The sequence below is a fragment of the Salminus brasiliensis genome, chromosome 9 (genome assembly GCF_030463535.1).
Source record: "Salminus brasiliensis chromosome 9, fSalBra1.hap2, whole genome shotgun sequence".
In the NCBI taxonomy this organism is placed as follows: Eukaryota; Metazoa; Chordata; class Actinopteri; order Characiformes; family Bryconidae; genus Salminus; species Salminus brasiliensis.
The window spans coordinates 28,739,892-28,753,937 of NC_132886.1; the positions used below are offsets into that span (position 1 = coordinate 28,739,892).

Below are 14,046 nucleotides of genomic sequence, written 5' to 3' on the forward strand. Positions count from 1 at the left end.
CAACGGGAAAAATGACATTTACACCATTGCGTATCAATCCTAAACTCTGAGCCAGGGTGTGTGTGTGAGTGAGAGAGTGAGAGAGGGTGTATGTGACGGGGGTTAGGTGGTAGGGGGTTAAGGAGGTGTGTGTGTGTGTGTGTTTGTCTGTCTGTGTATAAATAAGTAAAGCAGCAGCAGACTCGGATCAGGAGCTCCACAAGGATGAGGTGAACACACGACACACACACACACACACACACCTGAAGCTGCTGCCTGTGGAGTCGCCCAAGCTTTCGAGACCGAAGAGGACGTGAATGGTCAGTTTATGAATGGCACGGTCAGTCAGTGGACGTCCACTCATTTGCCAGCAGAAAGCTGAAGGTACTAGAAGAATCTGTGCTCTTCTCCACTCTTGTGTGTGAGCTACAGGGATGAGCGGAGTGTGCACGGACAGGGCAGACACCTGCCGTCCCTCGGTGCCCGATGGACCTCCCAACTGGACGCACTCATAGCTGAAGTGACCTGCGGCTTTTCTCGGCTGTCTCCCCTTCATCACGACCCTCTGGATGTGCTCTTGATGTATTGCTGTGGTCTGGGACACTGGCGGAGAGTACAGTCCACCTACGTAAGTAACCTGATGCCCGTTTGCGTGAGCAGGAGGACGAAGGTGATCGGTAGAGTCTGGTCCAGCTGTAGTCCTGAAAGACCTTGATCCAGTGCAGTAGGGTCACTGACCTGCCCTAACAGGCGTTAAAGTCAGTGATGGATGCAGTTGTGATGGATTCATGTTCATGGTCGATTTAGTGCAACATGTTTTTTCAGCGGTTAGTTTCCAGGTTTAGAAGGTCTGCTGGAGCAAGTAAACCAGCTGTGCTGGACTGCAGCCTTCTACAGTCTACAGGCTTTGTTCTAATGTTGTGGATGGAAGTTTGTATACTCTCATCATGGAAATATTGGGTCAAACAGGATCATAATTATACACACATCCCTCCTAGTTTGTTTAGTTAGATATTCCTTAGCAAGATGCACCTTCACCAGAAGCGTTTGGTAGCCATCAACAATCTTCTGGTAGAACTCTGGTTTGATATTTGAGAAAATCTTGGTAGAACTGCTAAAGTTCATTAAATTGTTTGGTTTTCTGACATGGATCTGCCTTTAAAGTACTGTTCCCTAATTTGATAGGGTTGAGGTCAGGAGTTTGGGTAGACCTTTCCAAAAACCTAATCTTAGCCTGATGTGTGTTGGGGTTATTGTCTTGTTGGAATACCCAAACTTGTCCACGGTTCAACTGAATAGCTGATGGTTTGAGGATATGCTGAAGAATTCTGAAGTAGTTCTCCTCTTTCATCATTTCATCCAATTCATGCAATGTACCAGTTCCCCTGGCAGCAAAACAGCCCCCGAGGATGATGCTACCACCACCATGCTTGACAGTTGGTACAGTGTTTTTGAGGAGGAATGCCTAACCTTTACTCCTTCAAACATACCTCTAGTTATTGTGGCCAAACACCTTAGTCTTTGTCTAATCTGAACTTTGTCTGATCTGACCTTCCTCCAAAACCTGACCTTTCTTTGTATATGTGGTCAGATGCAAACTTTAGTCGAGCTTAAAGGTGCAGATGTAAAACTCACTTGTGTGTTCCTGTGCCTTGGTGATTCCTGGGTTGAAATGTCCTGACCAGCCATACCTCCTTTTTTCAGATTTACCACTATTTTACCATTAGTGCAAATTATATTACATATGCTAGACATGTGCATATACTATTTGGGCAAAAGTATTGGGACACCTGCTCATTCATTGTTTCTTCTGAAATCAAGGAGATTAAAAAAAGGTACATCTGTGCCAGCAATGGGGCCAGCAAGTGGGTACCCCCCACTGCGGCTTTCACTTCAGTGCGTGCCGGGTTTCGGCTCCAATTTTGCGCAAAATGTCACATGACCTGATTCATATAGCAACCCGTTTTCCCATGACTAGCCTGGTGGTGATGTCCTTCTCTTCAGTATCAACACCACCATATTCTCCTGTTGCGTTTTACTTGCTAGTTTCTGCCGGATTTCCTTTTGAGAGAGGACACAGCAGTGTTTGAGGTGTAAAGGTAAATACTATTTGACATGCTAGGACCCCTTTAAGCTTCTTCTTAGCTTGCCACAGATAGTCTGGCATCATGTGTGCTTCAACATGTAAAGAGAAGATGACAAAACAGTGTAAATCCACTTTTACAGACACACACATTAAACATTTCACACTCAAACTGACATACTACCTTTATAGCAAGCTAAATATAGCAGGATAACTCTGTTTGTTAAAATGTCAAATTGTTTTAATATAAAAATTATTATTTATTTATTTTGTTTTTCACTTGCACAAAGTGCAGTTAGCAATGTTGTTAAGTTCTGCAAATATCTCCTCATGCTCCACTAGCTGTCTGTGTTGTGTGTGGGCTAGAAAAAATCAGGACATGGGAGTATGTGTATCTGGCACATGCTATGTGCTGACCTCCACCCACTGTGAAAAGAAGAGATGGCCAAGAAATCAAGATCTGATTAACAAAAATTGAGAAAAAGGTTATTAGATCAGATGAAGGCGAAGAGCTGTGTTAACATCAGTGAGGTGTTTCCATGGTGCAGAGACCTCTGAGAGTTGAACAAAGGCATGAAAAGGGACGAGGAGACTGATCTGTTTGTGCACGACAGGAGGGTAAAATTAGCTAACTTAGTCCTGCTCTTTCACAGAACCAGGTCAGTGTTTTTTTGGCCTGTTGCGTTTGTGACGGCTAATCCCAACTGGTTAGCTCCACAGAAGCAGTAGCCACAGTTTGCTAGCCCACAACCTAGTTAATGTTAGCCTACTGCCTTACTTGCTGTGTCGTTGTCCGCTCTAACTATTGTTGAATATTGCGTAGGTTAACAAATGAAAATGTAGTATGGTCTGATGGTGACGGTGTACCAGGAATGCAGACTTTCCGGAGATACTAATGGCATAGACGAGAAAGGGTCAGAAGCTTCTGGGTCACTCAGATATCGCCAGTTGCAACTGCCTAGATCGTAAAAGGTCTGAAAGACTATTTGTTATTTACTATTTACTATTTAAAGAATCCACACTGTTGCTCCTCCAACTATAAATCTGTGTACTAAGACACAACATCTGGGAAGAACATAGGAAGAACTTGGGAGTAACTTGGAGAGCTTGGGCCTGCAGAACGGACTGTGAATTAAGAGCTCCTGCAAAGACAAATCTCCAGCTCACTTTCTTCTTCTCTGCACGACAATACAACTATACATGTCGTTTGCCTGGGCAAAGCACGTCCATGAAGTTGGGGGTGAAGTCCTTGAAGGGAGGGTTGCTTTTCTGTGGTTCAGATATCCACAGTCTTTCTCCAGAGTGGCTAACTCTACCTTGACAGTTAGTTGTTACACATTTATATTTTCTGGAAGTTTACTGTGAGCCATGACTCTGATGAAAACCTGTTCTAATCCAAACTGACCCTTTGGCTTGGTAGTTACAGTGACACACAGAGGGTCCGTCCCAATTGCGTAGTAATTGTTAGTTTTTGAGTGTGTAGTATGTAACATAGATGAAAGTGTCGAAATGGAGTACACTCCGAAATGTCACATGCCTTAAAACCGGTCGATTTTGGAGTGTGGTTATGATAGACAACACAGTGTAAAACAATGCAGATATGAAATGGTGGAGCTACTCAATTCTGGACAAATGAGAAAAATACGGTGGATAATAATACAGTGCAGTGGCAACGGTGGCAGGAGAACTTTGCAGTGATGAATCACTCCCTTTAAGTGCAAAACAGGTTGCGATGAATTGATAATATCATTTACTAAACCTGCCAAACCCGCACTGTTAAGATTAGTATATACTGTATTAGTGTATAGTATGCAAGACTCTGTATACTTGGTCAAGTGTGAAAGCTGGTTGAACGGTTGAACCCGGTCCCTAACATTTTGCAGTAGTGCGCGCAGAAAAAAGTGACGCAATCGATTTACGGTTCGAATGGGATTTTTCTGTATGCAAGCGAACCAGTGATAATAACCCCCTCCACCAAACCAACCGAGAATTGGTCCTGGGTGCGGACTACCCAAAAGCTGCCCAGCACTGTGGAAATAACCGACAGTGACCCAAAACAAAGACTCAACCCAGGGTAGAGAAAAAAACGACCCAGGGGAGAATTCATTAGAATGCATAAAGCATATGTCCCTCGTCAAGTAGTTTAATATGCAGTGCTATCTAAGATAAACCACGTTTGTCCCCTACATGCTGAGCGCCTCGTGAAATAGCCTAAGCCTATGAACATTCCTGAACAGGTGCATTCAGGACTACCGAACAGCTCCCTGTCATTCCAGAAGCAGGTGGTTGGTCGAGATGCAATCCTCTATGTTTTTAGCTTTGCTGAGCCTCTGTTGCAGCTGTGAATATGACTGAAGCTCTTCTGCAGTTTGGCGCACACGCTCCAAGGCCGCTATAAATAAATACATAATCCATATAAATAAATAATATAAATACCCTCGCTTCTATTTTGAGGTGGCTCACTGTACGCAGGCACCTGAGCTGCAGTGTGTGTGTGCGCAGACAAAGGCGTAAGGATGATAAGCCTGAGCTATAGTCGCACTGCACGCGCCACAGCTTTGCAGCATGTTGGGGGTATGTAGGATGATGGCCACACTGATTGCTGAGGAACCTGTTACCTTTAACCCTTTACAGTATGTGTTTATGTGTTTTACAATAAAATATATGCTCTGAGTGGCTCAGTGGTCAAAAGCGTTACCGTTATGGTCCGGAGGTTGCGAGTACAAATCCCGAGCCAGGCAGCTTTGCCATCAGCAGCCGGAGTCTGGGAGAACACAAGCTGGCGCTCTCTCCCCTCATCACTTGTAAGTGTGTAGACTACCTGGTGACAATTTGACAAGGAAAAGAGGCAGTGGCTGGTTTTACATGTATCGGAGGGTCCTTACCCTAGTGTCGGAAGCATTGCTAATGCTAGGGAGAAGCCATGAATGGGTGGGTTAGTGGGCGGGCAGTACCAAAAAGGGAAAACTTCAACTACAGTAACAAAACAATAAAATATACAGAGGCATGCAAACACCCCAGGTCCAAATATTGGCTACTGTTAATAGTTGACCAATTGATTTTCAATTGATTTACAATATTAAAATATTAAAAAACAATATTAAAAACAATATTTTAAGCAAAATTATTATTTCCCTCCATTTCTTTCCCTGTTTCAAAATATCAAAAGAGCAAAAGTCCCTGAAACAAAAATGTGGCCCCTGCATATATCTGTATATGAGTTTTTGTTTAGGAGAAAGCAAAAGGCTTGTAGTTCTGTGAGATTCCCGGGCCATCTTGCATACGCTGTTCTTCTGAGGTGTGTCTATGATGTTTAGGTCAGGGGACTGTGAGAGTCAAGGCAAAACCTTCAGCTTGCACCTCTTGAGGCAGTCCATTGTGATTTTTTTGCCATGTGTTTAATAGTATTCTGCTGTAGAGGCCATACTCAAATCATCTTCAGTCTTTACACTGAAGTTTGCTTCCAGAATTTGCTCTTTTAAAACATATAGTGTGAATCCCTTTTCCCCCTGGATGCAGCACAACCCCAAAGCATGATTAATTCACCCTTGTGCTTAACAGCTGGAGAGGTGTTCCTTTCTAGAACCCTTTTGCACCCTTATAAGATTTCGGATGCTGAATTTTGTGGTGAGGATGCATAAAAGGTTTGATGATGCTTCCGTGAAGGTTGTAGTTGTGCAGGTGCCGCTGCACAGTAGAACAGTGCACCACAGTGCACCACCACTCTGCTAAATCTTCCTGAGGGCAGGGGTTTTGATTTGCCTTCTAAGCTATTCTTAGACCAGTTCTCTCTGAAGGTTTTCTTGGTTCAATGTGAAAATGCTTTGCTGTCTTCTAATAGCCTTATCCTGCTTTGTTGCTGCTTTTAATTTTCAGAATGTCATGGGTGCAGGTTTTTTTGAAAGATTTAAAAAGTCGTAAAGCTTTGAAATTTGCATCACCTGGCCTTTCCCAACAAGGACCATGAACAAGCCATAGCACTAACAAGCTTACTAAGGTCTAGGGGATTTAATTAAATATATTTACACTATATGTCCAAATGTGGACACCCCTTCTCATGAATGCATTCAGCTACTTTAAGTAGCACCCGTTGCTGACACAGATGACCAATAGAATAGGGCTTTCTGCAGCAGATAAACATGACCTTATTGGCACTATGCTGCCTAATGCCAGGTGTGGGCTAGAGGGGTATAAAGCCCCTCAGCATTAAGCTGTGGAGCAGTGGAAGTACTTCTGAGATGAGTTGGGGAGTTGGGGGTGAAGTGGGGTGGTGATCACCAAACATCTTGACCTTACTAATGATAAAATGCTGTTCTAAACATTTTCAGTAGTCTTCCTCAGTAAGTAACACATATTACCTGCATTTGTACTGTAATTAATAGCTCCAGTCAGTATGAGTGTTCATACACTGCTGTGTGTTTTACTGGAGACCATTGACTCCTGGCTCCAACAGGAGTAAATTTCATAGTACGCTCAAAACCTGTCTGGTATGTAGGCTACCTGTAAGGTTCCAAGGCATGTGTGTACGACTAAAAGAGGGCTTTTTTAAAGACCAGCCAACAGGCCTGAAAACCCACAGCCAGCTAAATAAAAAAGATGCAGTACACTGAATTATTCCATATTATACTCAATATATAGCACAGATAAACGTCCAGTAAAGCTCAACAAAACAAACAACACACTCCCTCATTTAGCATCATCATCATAGGAACAGTTTGGCATAAAGTAACAACAATATGCAACCGCAAAACCAAACCAAGCTGCTTTATGATATCGGCAATATTTGACCAATTCCCAATATCAAGACAGGCAGAAATGAGAGTGACGCCACGCTGAGCATGTTTTCTGGATCCGGATGACCAGATCTCACACTTATGATTATGATTTGCCATTTTAAAAGCATGAATTATAAGAAAAGGTTTAACCTCAACCAGTGAACATGGAATATGACCTGAGATCTGAACTTTACACCAGCCTTTATGCACAACCAAAGGGTTACTGTACGTCATGAGCATAACCAAATTTTAGATTATCAGCAGTTTGGCAGTTTGGTACTGCCAACCCACCAGTTCGTAGCTCCCCCTAGCATTAGCGATGCTCCCGACAGGGTAAGGACTTAACACTCGCCTCCACCGATACATGATGATGATGATGATTCGACTTTTCAAACTGATGCAGCCAGGCAGTTGACATAGTGAGAGGAAAACGTCGGGTCCCTGGCTCCACCACACCAGCTAACAGACGCCTCTGCTGGCCAACATCGCTTAAGAGAGCTGAGGTTCGAGAGCGCCATCCAACCACCTGAAGAGAGCACGGCCAATTGTGCTCTCTCTGACTCCGGCCACTGATGGCAAAGTTGCATGGCTCGGAATTTAAACTGACAACTCGCCATAGAGGTAGAGAATTAGAGCACTGAACCACTCATAGCCCACCCATTTTTTTATCCTGACCTGCTGAACTTGGTATATCTTTCTACGTTTACCCATTTATTTGCCTGCTATCACAAATGATAAGCTATAAGAACTTGCAATGACCTATAGCCAATGACATCGACAACAGCCTTTGAATGTATTTGCACCACAACGCTGAGAGTGGACAGTGGACACAGGGTGGTGGCTTACAGGATTATGGCTGCTGGATCCAGTGCTGGGGACTTAGCAAAAACGGCTCAATCAGTCCACAGCACACATTTCTCCTACTCCAGAGTCCAATGCTGGATGCTGGGAGGCTTTAAATCTCTTTAATATTTGGTATTTGACATGGTGGCATGTGTGGCTGTTCATGTGTGTCCCATTCTATTGGACGTGTTTTTTTATGGAGATTATACAGGTTTTCCAACTCAATACCAATACCATTTTTCAACATGAAGGTTTCTAAATGTTGCTTGGCATTGATGTGCAGTTCTAGGAAAAATCTTTAATTACTATAGAACTTCTTAATTACTATAGAAGTTCTTTGAACGTGAAGAATTTATAAAGAACCGTCAATTGAAAGTTTTTTACAATTGATTTTTCTTTGGCTTCAATCCAAAGAACCATTTTTGTCACCTTTTTTTACACCTTACTCTTATAAAGAAACAATAGCACTGGTAGTTTTGAACATACTGATCTCAAATAGCAGAATTCGCTAACCATCATCTTCTTTGATTAAACTAATTTAACAATTAGCTGGTTAATCTGCTGTACTCTGACCTTATATGACCTCTGATGTGGCATGGTATTAGACGTTGCCCAAGAAGTTGTCTATCCACCCCCTCCCACCTGCAGCATTTTGCATGCCAACATTGGTTTCTCTCCTACATAGACCCATCACTCATGCTCAAACAGGCTTCCAAATACTTTCTGACTGAACTGTAAAGGCCGTCTGCAGCCACTGAAACGATTAGGGAGGTGCTTATCTGCTTTTTTTGCTGCTCGTAGGGCTAAGCTAAAAAGGAAGCAGGTGCAAGAGATTGCGAGTGCTAAAATCGATCACTTTAACACAAGGAACTCTTCTGCGGCTTTCTGCTTAGCACACAAGGTGATGCATTAGTGCCTTAACGAAAGACGAAGGGTGGAAAACGGCGACTTCTTTAATGTCCACGTCAGTCTCCTGTGACATCTCCTGTGACCCCTATACCACTCTCTGCCCCCCTCACCACCCCCTCCATTCTTTCTTCTTTTTGGCACCAAAGGAGATTGAATTACATTAAGTGCTTGTCTGGCTGTATGTGTCCGAGCGCAGGATGATTTTCTCTGTTGTGATGCGCTTACTGTCTCTTTCAGTCTCTCCATCACTCTCTCTCTGGGTGCCAGCCTGTTGGTACAGGCAGTGCGGGCCAGCAGGTGAAGGACATGCCTACGTTAAGGCCGGTTTTTGGCACTCCCACATGCAATATTATGTAAATGAAAAGCTCCAGCAGGCCTGTCATGCTGCGCTTCGGGGCACTTTGCCATATATTCTCAGCTTTAGATGCTCCGCCCCCAGAGGTACACATACTGCCTGATATAAGCGCCTCGGACAAAAAATTAGTCACCATGCGCCTTTAAGGTGGTAGTAACTTTAGGCTCCTGCAGATGGCGTGGCACGAGGATGATCGGGCTATAAACACCAGCGGGTGTGGGACAGGTTTCATAGATTGAGAAGAGGTGCAGTGCAGTGAATGTCTTGTTGGATGTGTGTAAATGGGTCGCAAAGCAGCTGTGGCACAGAGGAGTGATTAAATTTGGGCGTGCAAAAGGCCATAGTGTGAAGGAAGCAGCTAAATTTACAGGTGTATGGAAGAGTACGGTCAGACAGGTCTACCAGCCGTGGCAAAAATCCCTGTCTACAGGAAATTCTTGTCAGAATTGTGGCCAAAAGATGAAACTGATGGACAAGGACTGCAAAGTAAATGCAGGTCGTTCACCACCTATTTCTGAATAAACAATAGAAACGGCATACCATGAACATATAGAGCAGAGTGGCACATAAGTGGCCTTTGCTCACTTCTGCTAAAAAATTGTTAGACTGTAGACTGGGATTTTTGCCAATGGTGGTAGACCCATTTGACCGTAGCTTTGATTAGCACGCCCAAATGCAGTCACTGCCAATCTTTAACATCTGCTTTGCCACTTATTTTCCACACATCTAACGAGACATATAGTGCATATACCACCTCTTTTTAATAGATCTAAATATTTATAGGTATTCATAGCCTGTTCATCCTTCTGCAAAGCCACCTGCAGGCACCTGAAGTCACTTTCACCTTAAACACGCAAGGTGACAATTCTTTAGTCGGGGGAGCTTATATTGCAAGTTCCAAATCCAATCTATCAACTCTCAAAATGTTTTCTACTACACACCGATTGGCTGTCTGAGCTGCCTTGTATAAACTACCAGAACAATGGGTTCTGCGGGACAAAAAAAATTCTTCAAAGTCTTTAAATGTACCCTTGGAGTCACCATAATGTCTTTAATGTCAATACGTTTTATAGGTACATTACAATCACTTTGCCAAGAGAAAGGTATAAATTTGTACTTTTTCACATCAACTTCGATGTCCATCTTCTTATCCACTGCTTCCTTGTCAGGGTCTTTGGTGGGTCCAGAGCTGAATTTATTGGGCACAAGGCAGAAATACCCTCTGGACAGTGCAACAGTCCACTCCAATGCTTTTTCACAATTTAAAATAGAACAATTTAATGGTGTTAAAAACAATAACTGCAGCCTAATATGTTGTTATTATAATTATGTTCCTATGCCGGGGAAATATCTAAAAATAATTAGCATTATTACAAATAATAGATTTTACATTTAAATCAGTCAAACACTTTGTGGATCAATCCCAGCAGGGAATTGAAAAACAGCTTATTAATGTCTCGTAATAAGCCACTGTTCTCACAATCAAATTATAATTAAAGTATTGTTTAATATTAAAATCACTGGCAAATATCTTTGGCGGCGTCACCTTACCCCAATCACCAATAAATTTATCTGACATTCTTTTTTTACTTTTATGCAGTTTGCTGGTTCAGACCATGCCTTTAGCTTACAATGATTTGGATAAAGACTTTGAGAGGAGGGAGGGCTGGAGTTGTGGAAGGAAGTCAGTCCCCTCCCCCAGAAATGGTAGATGACGCTTAAAGGGAGGTGATGGGGTGATGGAGGGTTGCTTTGCCATAGATATATGAACAAGGTAGAGATGGAATTTAGAGAAGTTAGATTTGGGACGAGGTGCTTCAGGCATGTGGTTATTTCGTACCACCACATACTGTGGGACTGCTCAATGACTCAATATGCTACATCATGGAAGGCTAAAAGAATCCTGGGAAGTATGGCTGGCTGGACGTACCTGCAACTAAAAAAGTCCATAGTTGGTTACCCCCTCATAACCTATCCATACATCATTGGCTCCATATCCTATTGGACAGCCTTATCTGGAATTGTCGTCCGCAAGAATTAAGAATGCATTTAAATGTGTGTTGTGTTATAGCTGTAAAGTATTAGATGACCTGTGAGGCTAATATTCTGAGTGTTAAATCCCATGTGGATGTTGGTTGGGGCTTCTGCATCACATTACCCTGTCCCCCAGGCAGATATGGTCCCTAGTTAAAGGTATAGAAGGTAGGCCTCAGGGGTATATCTTGTATACCTTTAACTAGGGACCATATAGGCCTAGGGGACAGGATTAGAACCCAAGGTTAATTATATACATTATAGTAGGCCACTCCGTGTCCACACTTAACTGCACTGATTTTGATCTGACACTGACAATGCAAACTTGATGTGAATGCCTTGTTCACATTCCTTTGTTTTATGGCTCTAGCTGGGAATGGCCCATCACACATGATTCGTTTATAGCCCCCCAGCAGCGGACTCACCGACCTTGTAAAGCATTTGGGACTTTTATGCCTTCTGCAACAAGGCTGCGGGTTATAAAGGAGGTGGTTGAGAGATTTTTCACTGGCCAAGGGCAAAATAAATGAGAATACAATGATAGACACACACAATCTACAAACAAACTGCTCCAAGGCACTTATATTGTACAGTGAAGTTTACCAGCTGATTTTAATGTGTTTGAAGGAATCTCCTGTTCCAAAAGCCCAATATATTAAAAGTTTTGTCATAGGGTTGGACCAGGGGAGCTGTCACAGTGACCAGAGGATAGCTGGTTTGAATCCCGGTCATGCTGCTAGCCATTTGCAGCCAGGGACCCAAAAGAGCACAATTGGCCTGGCTCACTCCAGGGTACCCCTGGTAGATGACACTTTCTCCCCACATCGCTCCAGTGCAATGCTGGCCGGCACTGGCATCTGCTGCGCTGAGCATGTCGGTGGTGTTGCATTGGCGGCAGTTTAGAAGAAGAGGCGATGGCTGGCTGTGCATGTGTTGGAGGAGGTGTGTGTTGGTCTTCACTCTTCCAGTGTCAAGGGCATTGCATGTGATAGGGGGAGACTATGTGTGGGTTGGGTAATTGGCAATACAAATTAAGAAGAGAAAAAGGGCCAGAAATAAAACTTTATTTAAAAAGTCATAGGTTAACAAAATGCAATGTTAGGGCTGTGCCATTACTTTGTTAGCTGAAGTGAAATTTATTAGATGAGCCCTTGGAGAGGCAAGGAATGAAGGGAACATACAATATATGGATAAAAGTATTGGGACACCTGCTCATTCATTATTTCTTCCAAAATCAAGGATATTAAAAAGGGGTTTGTCCTGCTTTTGTTGGAGTAACTGTCTCTACTGTCCAGGAAAGGCTGATCACCACCACACCCCATCCCTAACTCCTTGACTCATACCAACAGCATTGAATGGCCTATCATTCCAGAGAACATAGTGGCCCTGCTCCACAACTCAATGCTGGGGGGCTTTATACCCTTCTAGCCCACACCTGGCATTAGTCATGGTGCAAATTCTATTGGCAGTACTTCTCTACACTGACTATACAAGCTGGGACATGTTATGGAAGTTTGATGCCACACCGACTGTGGCAGTAGTCTAATAGAACATATTTAACAATGCTCTTTCTGGGTGGGCATGATGGCCCTCCCTCTCCCCCACATCACTTAGCTTGATGCTTGCTAATGTGTCTGTTAGCTGAAGTAACACACAGTTAGTGCACAGTTAGCATTCGACTTGTCTTGGAGGACGCAGATACTAGTTTTCACTGTCATAGCGCTTGTGGAATCATATGATGGAGGAATCCTCCGTGGATGGGACATGTAAGGAGTAGAAAGTACAGATAATTGCGTGAAAATATAAGGAGCAGAAGTAAAAAGTAAAAAATGACTCATAGTGATTTCTACTTTAGCAAGGTCCAGCATAGTGTATGTTTCACTTGATTTTGATCATGCTTGGTCATGCTGGTCCACCATAGTGGTGGGCTAGCTTGGTCAGGATGATCATACCTGTAGACCAGCAGGGCAGTAGTGGCTCAGTGGTTAGAGCGATAACAGGGTTGTGGGTTCGATTCCCGGGCTCGGCAAGCTGCCACTGTTGGGCCCTTGAGCAAGGCCCTTCACCCCATCTGCTCCCCGGGTGCTGGAGTTGGCTGCCCTGGGTGTGTGTGTGTGTTTGTGTGTACTCACTGCCCCTAGTTCATGTGTGTGTGTTCACCAACACAGATGGGTTAAATGCGGAGGACATATTTCGCTGTACAGTGTACACTGTACAATGACAAATACATGCACCAGCTTGAGCAGGCCAGGCCATTCTTTTCAGCAAGGACAACAAATACAAGACATGCACCGTCTTTTTTAACCAAACATTATAGTAAAAAAAATGAAAAGCAATTATTCATGTAGTAATCCATCTTCAATGTGGCTCTGATACAACTTAACTCTGCTAGCTTACTTCCAGCTTAATTCATGTGTTATGTACTTTAATCTCAAACGTTAAGTAGTTTTTAAGTAATTTAGACAAAAACCCCTCAGTTTCTGGTGAATTTGCTGGTTTACACATCAGTCCTCCCACTAATTTCTCAGGAATTGTACTGGGTCCCATGCAAGTACGTTTTCAGGTTGCGTTCATCCTCAACCCCTTTTTTTGAAATACTGGATAAAACAGCATAGCCCAACAGCATTACTAGCTTTTCTGAGAGAACACAATGTATACTGAAAGAATTTAACACATACACACACTCTGGCCTGCATGTGGATTGCATCTATGATTCGTGCACTCGAGAGTGCATGCTGGCTTGTTCCTTGCTTTTGATGGCCGCTGATCGTATTTGATCAGAGTTAGAGGATTATGTTGGGCAATGCTCATCCTGGTGTACAGAGAGATGCTTGATCTGTCTGACAACACTGAGGGAGGACTTGCCCTGTGCTCCTTCCTCTCTCTCTCTCTCTTTCTCTCTCTCTCTCTCTGTAAATCTCTTCTCCCAGCTGTTGGCTGGGCTGGATTGGCCATTCCCCGGTGCCAGCCTCTGGCACTAAAGGGGAGGGGCACGAATGGGCCAGATGTTTGAACGCAAGCTCGCAGGGGGTTTGGACACAATAAGCTTTCAGAGTAACTTCAGTTGG

At 43.5% G+C, this 14,046-nt stretch overlaps 1 protein-coding gene across 1 annotated transcript in view; it reads left to right on the top strand.

Moving 5' to 3' along the window:
* The window catches only part of cacnb2b (calcium channel, voltage-dependent, beta 2b), a 75,147-nt gene continuing 61,101 nt past the window's right edge, over window positions 1-14,046 (top strand). Inside the window, exons 1-2 of the mRNA XM_072688128.1 lie at window positions 1-299; window positions 412-607. Coding sequence (XP_072544229.1) covers window positions 560-607 — 48 coding nt within the window. The 5' untranslated portion in view covers window positions 1-299; window positions 412-559. The remainder of the gene's footprint in view (window positions 300-411; window positions 608-14,046) is intronic.